The 6,313-nt window shown below is 45.9% G+C and overlaps 1 protein-coding gene across 1 annotated transcript in view; it reads right to left on the reverse strand.

Moving 5' to 3' along the window:
• TGIF2 (TGFB induced factor homeobox 2) overlaps positions 1-5,641 on the reverse strand; it is a 12,205-nt gene extending 6,564 nt beyond the window's left edge. Inside the window, exon 1 of the mRNA XM_006764521.2 lies at positions 5,227-5,641. Within this exon, the coding sequence (XP_006764584.1) occupies positions 5,227-5,418 (192 nt within the window). The 5' untranslated portion in view covers positions 5,419-5,641. The remainder of the gene's footprint in view (positions 1-5,226) is intronic.
• Between the last annotated feature and the right edge of the window lie 672 nt (positions 5,642-6,313).

Below are 6,313 nucleotides of genomic sequence, written 5' to 3' on the forward strand. Positions count from 1 at the left end.
TCATCCGATAGAAATGCACAGCTGAGGGGGGCTGGGTAAATGCAGGAGGCCTGAGTTCACCACCAATGCCAGTTGTAGAGCATGACTCACTCCAACTCTAGGTCCTTGGGGAGGTAGTAGGGAGAATGCCAAGGTGAATTCTGTGATTGATAAGGCAAAACAGACTGGGTGCCTGAAAGCCTGTCTCCACCATAAAACAGGGCCCTGTCCGAACAGCTATTGCCCTGTCAGTCTTTTTTTTTCATTTTTATCAGTGGCTGAGATGAAGGACAAGGGAGGAATCACTGTGACAAATGGGAGGGGGAGGGGCCAGGAAGTGGGTGAAGGCCATGAGGATCAGAGCAGGGCATTTGACAAGGCGACACATGGCTTCAATTTTAATGTGTTTTCAGCTGTGAAAGACAGAAGCAAAAGCGGGGAGAGGAAAGTGAAGACATGGAGAGACCTTTCCCAAACTCATGGTACGTCCATTTGTGTTGTGATCACCACATCCAAGTGCTCTTAAGGGCAGGCTGGCTGTGTTAAAACCACCTTGAGAGTAATTCTAAGAAATAGCTATTTTGGCCCTGGCCAAGTAGCTCAGTGGGTTAAGAGCGTCATCCCACTATGCCAAGGTTGCAGGTTCTATCCCTGGTGAGGGCACGTACAAGAATCAACCAATGAATGCATAAGTGAAACAAAAGTCAATGTTTTTTTCTCTCTCTCTAAAGAAGAAAAAATAAAAGAAATAGCTATTTCTCACTTGCCTTATAGATCTGGTGGGAAAGGGGGCAAGTCAGAAATGTGTGTTTTTAAGCTTCCCAGAGTTCTGCCACTCAGCTTAGGAACCAATGGTTTAACCCACTGGTGTAATTTGTCCTTGCGGATCGAGCCCTTTATTTACGAAAATAAGCTTACACAGAAGCTCAAAAGATATACATACAGATGAAAGGCCCTGAGGTGGGGAGACGAGGTTGCTGGCAGGAAGAATCAGGAGGCAGCTAGCTTTGGCATCAGAGTCAGGAGAGCAGCTTCAAAGGGTAAGGTGTCGCTGAGTGTCGGGCCAGGTCACACCTGCCACAGAGCAGCCCACTACAGCGTCTCCAGCAGGCTCCTTTCCTACCCGTCTGGTTCCCCATTCCCAAGGGACTGCTGCCCTTACCTCCCTATTCCTTCAAGTCTGTCAAGACTCCATTCACATGCTGCTTCCTGAGAGAAGCCTTCCAGACACCGAATTGGTATTTAATTGCATTAAATACTTAGTCTTTTAAATAATGTCTTCCCTCCTCTCCTCCCTCCCCTGAGGCTAGCCGAGGGCAGGGAGTTTCCAGCTCAGAGCACTAGGCCTAGAGCAGAGCATAAGCCCAGTCAATATTAGAGTGAAGGAATGGAGCCAGAACCTCCCTGCCACACTCACCTTCCCTCCCCAAAACAGCCCCTTTGACCAGTCAGAAACCACAGCAATAAAGAGGACTCAGAGCGGGGTCACAGGTTCCACCGAAAAATCCTTCACAAATGACCTTTGTAGTTGGCCTCACCATCCTACCTGCCTAGCCCTGGGCAAGTACCAGCAAACCAGTTAGTTAAGTGACTCATTGACTTGCTAATGAGATAGCTCCTGGGCGGTTAAAAGAGACAATCAAAAGAGATGTCCCCAGTGAAAGAGGAAACAGGCCTTGGCAAAATGCAGATGCTTGTTGAAGCCAGGTGATTGGTACCATGGGTTCATTAGAATATTCTCTTTTTATGGATTCAGTATTGCAAATGTTTTAAATAATGAAGTCTTTTTTTTTTTAATAATGAAGTCTTAAAAATTAAATATACTAAACAGACCGTCCATCCTCAGAGAGAAGGCAGGGGAGACGGGGGTAAGAGATCAACCAAAAGACTTATATGCATGCATATTAGTGTAAGCAATGGACACGGACACTGGGGGGTGGGGGCTTGTCTTCGGAGGTGGAAGGGGGTCAATCAGGGAAAAAGGAGACATATGTAATACTTTAAACAATTAAAAAAAGAAAAAGGACACTTAAAAACAAAAAATTAAATACAGGAAAGAGATGCTTCCAGGAACTTAAGCCCATTTTTCCGGATTGATGAACCACATTTCCTTACTTCTGAGGTCCTGCCTGTTGACATTTCTAACACTTATTTTCATTTTCTGTCACTTCAATAATTATTTCTGAAGCACCTATCAGATACGTGGTACTGAGCTAAACACTGGGATACAGTGATAAATGAGATCAGGCCTCCAGAGTTTAGTGCGTTGTAAAAAGCAATTACAGTCAAGGATCCAAATGCTGACCCAGTCCTAGTGCTATGGGAAGGCAGAGGTCCTCCATGGGTCGGGAGTCTCCCTGGTCAGATGGGAGCAAAGTGGTCTGGGGTATCAATCAGTGTGGCAGAAATATGGAGAGGGGTGCCAGGGATGAAGTGGCTCTGCAGATAGGGACAGGTGATGTTGTCAATAGGTTGGCAGAAGCCATTGAAGGGTTTTAATTTTAAGTAGAGGGGTGACAAATGATCAGACAAGGGTAGTAGATCCAGATAGAAAAGAAGCCTTATTCCAGAAATATTTAAGGGGTATGTATAGGAACTGGTGACCGACTACATAAGCTGAGAAAGAGCTTCAAGAGGAACCCTTCTAAAGGGAAATAGCCAGCTTGGAGATGTTATCAGTTATCAAGGAATGTTAAAGTGCCCGTAAGACTTCCAAGCAGAGGTGTACTCTGGGAATTCATAATATAGTTTCCATCAAGGAGTGCCAGGTGGTTCCCACTGCTTTTGAACTCTGGGCATGACTCTAGTGCTGGGTGGCCACTGGAACTCCTCCTCCGCCTTCATCAGAAGTCTCTAGCTAACCCTTGGCCCAGACCTACATTTCTCTAAGTGGGATCTGGGGATATGCTGTCCTAGGGACCCACTAGTTCTCCACAAGAACATTGTGGCTTTGTGTTTCTGTTGGGATTATGAGCAGGAGCAGCATGGCCTGTGGCAACCCAGACTTGCTCAACTCCCGACCGTGCCTCTGTCACACCACATACCACAGCCCAGTTATAATAATGCAGTTAGATGGAATCTCACTGGTTTTACAGTAATTTGCTTTGGAAAACTGTGTATTTTATAGTTATGTATAAGAGCAAAAGCAAGACGTTTTTTACCCAGTTTTCAATTTGTACATAAGTGATGTGATAATAAAAATATTTTCTTTAAATTGAGAAACAGTGTCCCTGACAAAAAGCAATTTCATTATAGTGTGACCAGTGGTTTGACAGTGCAGGTATGAGGCAGTGGGAATACACAGCAGTGGCCTCACACCTAGGCCGGGAAAATCAGATGCTTTCCAAAGAACATGCTGAAATGGAATGAATGAACCAGGATCAGAAAGGTCAGGAAGAAGCCAACTGAGAAGGCCTGGAGGTCCAGAGGGCTCAAGGGCTCCAGGGGCAGGAAGAACTGAGAGATGAGGCTGCTGAGTACCTAAGTTTGGACTTTAACCTGAAGTCAATAGGGTCTGTGGAGTGTGTGACACAATCAGAATTGCACTTTAGTGTTTAAAAGAATAGACTTAAAAGGAACAAGGCTGGAGGCAGGAAGACCAGCAAAGAGGCTCTCTAGGTAATGCTGGCCCGCAGGCTCCAGGGCAGAAGCCCCGCCCTGGCTCTGCTGCTTTCTGTCCCAGCAGTGATTGCTTTTTGCAAACATCAGTGACCAAGTCTTTCCTGCTACTGCATCCAAGAATACACACTCCTTGCGGGTAGGAATGAGTCTGGTTCCTCTCTGGGATCCCAACTCTGTCCAGCATAGAGATGGGCATAGTGGAGTGCTTGGCAGTAAGGAACTAGGCACTGCTGGACACCTGGGGTCAGTCCAAGACCTATGATCTAGGAGAGATGAGGAGAAAAAGGAGAGCAGAAGCACTGACTCTGCCAAACACCTTACAGTGTGCCTTGAATTCTTCTCCATCCCTCCTCCTTACACACTGCGAAAATGCTACAATCACCTCCCTTTTTCAGAAGAGGAAACTGGAGGCTCAGTGAGGAGACAGTGACATGGCCCAGGTCAAAGCTACCTCTTGTGGAGAAGATGGGATCCAAGTCAGGGTTTGTAACATGAAAAGCCTTTCTGGTAGGCAGACTCCAATCAACCACTGCCCAGCGAGTGTAAGTCAGGTGACAGGAGTTCTGAGGACTGAATACTCACCATGACACTTCATGGAGGAGGGACAAGAGTTGGGAAGACCTGGGAGGTTCACAGTGGGGCAAGGGAAGGAGGGAGAAACCATATCATGGATTGGAGAAGTGGTCTAGGAAAGGACAGAAGTGGAAAGGGAGGTGGGCCTTTGCTAGGCTGAGGCCCTGCTCTGTGTCTCCCAGGTAGGTGAGAGCCAAATTGGAGGCAAGGCAGATTGGGGTGTCCAGCCTCAGCACTTATACAAAACACCTACATGTTGGCAACTGAGGCAGTGTCTTGCACTTTGATAAATATCTTATGAAGTACTCAAAGCACTTTCACATCTAGTTCTGAATTTGTTCCTCACAACAATTCAGTCAGGCAGGAGAGGATTGGAACCCCCACTTAATAGATGGGGAAATCAAGATGTGGTCCACAGCTTCTATGTGGCAGAACTGGGTTTTGTACCCAGAATCTCACTTTTGCCCTTTCTTTGACCATGATTCCAACACTGCAGATCACCAGCTGTCCCCTGCCACCAAGTCACATTCAAGCATCACTCTGGGCTGGGGCCGAACTCCAGACACTCAATGCATTCTCACCTTCCCACAGCCTCCAATGTTAACGAGACACCTAGACATTAACCGTTTGACTGCTAAGGAGTGCTATCGCGCTCTTCTTATTTAAAACAAATTTATGTAAACAATTGGTATTTTTTAATTTTTGTTGTTGCAAAGCAATACAAGTGAGTTTATTGTATAAAAAGTGTTTTACATTTTTTCCCATACACGCGCAATTAGTGCCGCAGTTTTGGCATATGTCCGAAAAAATACGTTAGCAGCCAAACGGTTAACACAATTCCTTGCCTCTTCAGAACTCTCAAAAAAATCTGAAATCTAGCTGCAATGACCTCATGTCACTGTCCTTCTTTGTGGCAGGGGGACTGGGTGTCCTCATCTGACCAAAGAAACTGAGGCCCAGAGAGGGAGGTGACCAGCCTAAGGTCACACGGTCAGTCAGTGATAGGGCTGGGATAGGACTACAACCCAGGTCTTCTGCTGCCCGCCTCCTTACCTGTAGCACGGACAGATTGGTTTGTCCAGAAAGGCTCAGCTTCTCCTGCTCAGAGGGGTAGGCATTGTAGCGGTGCAAGTACAGCCAGTCGCGGAGGATCTTTACTGACTCCTTGGGCAGGTTCCCTCTGCGCTTCCTCTTGCCTGCCAGGGAGAGGAGGCCTTCATCCTCACCCAGATCACTGTCTGACATGATGTCTAAGGGCCAAGGTGGACCTCAGGCAAGCCTGGAACAAGTGACAAAGGGGATGGGGACATTATATCATTACCATGCACTGCTTCTCACCCTCTTCCTATTCTCTAAACACACCATTATTAGAGCCTCGGACACCAGAACTATGGGGAAATTGCAAGTCAAAGCCTCAGGACATTCCACAGCCTAGGCAACCTAGAAGGGGTGAGTCCAAAATGCCTCTATTTCAGTAGATGACTACTGAACTAAATAGCAGCTCATTTTTTTAAATTTAGTTTCTCCAATTAGTTTACATTCAATATTACTTTGTATTCGTTTCAGGTGTACAGCATAGTGGTTAGACAATCATTTACTTTACAAAATGTTCCTTGTAAATGGCAGTTCATTAATAAGCAGTGCCAGCCTAGAAATAATTAGTTACTCTTGAGGTCTGTACAGAGCATCTTCCATTTATTATCTCAATTCTATCCTCACAAAGCCCTTGTAAGGGGGACACTACTATTATTATCATTTTATAGATGGGCAAACTAAGGCCCAGAGAGATAAGAAAGCCACCTAAGATACTATGGCTCTTAAATAGTTACCATGTGGCCCAGTAATTTCACTCCTAGGTATCTACCCCCCAAAAATTAAAACCTATGTCCACACGAAAGCTTGTACACAAACGTTTATAGCAACATTATTCATAATAGCAAAAGGTGGAACCCTGGTTGGGTAATTCAGTTGGGTTAGACCAGCCGTGGGCAAACTACGGCCCGTGGGCCGGATCCGGCCAGGTTGAAATAAAAAAAAAAAAAAAAAAAGGACCGTACCCGTTTATGTAATGATGTTTACTTTGAATTTATATTAGTTCACACAAACACTCCATCCATGCTTGTTCCAGCCCTCTGGTCCA

Source organism: Myotis davidii, unplaced genomic scaffold, assembly GCF_000327345.1.
Source record: "Myotis davidii unplaced genomic scaffold, ASM32734v1 scaffold38, whole genome shotgun sequence".
In the NCBI taxonomy this organism is placed as follows: domain Eukaryota; kingdom Metazoa; phylum Chordata; class Mammalia; order Chiroptera; family Vespertilionidae; genus Myotis; species Myotis davidii.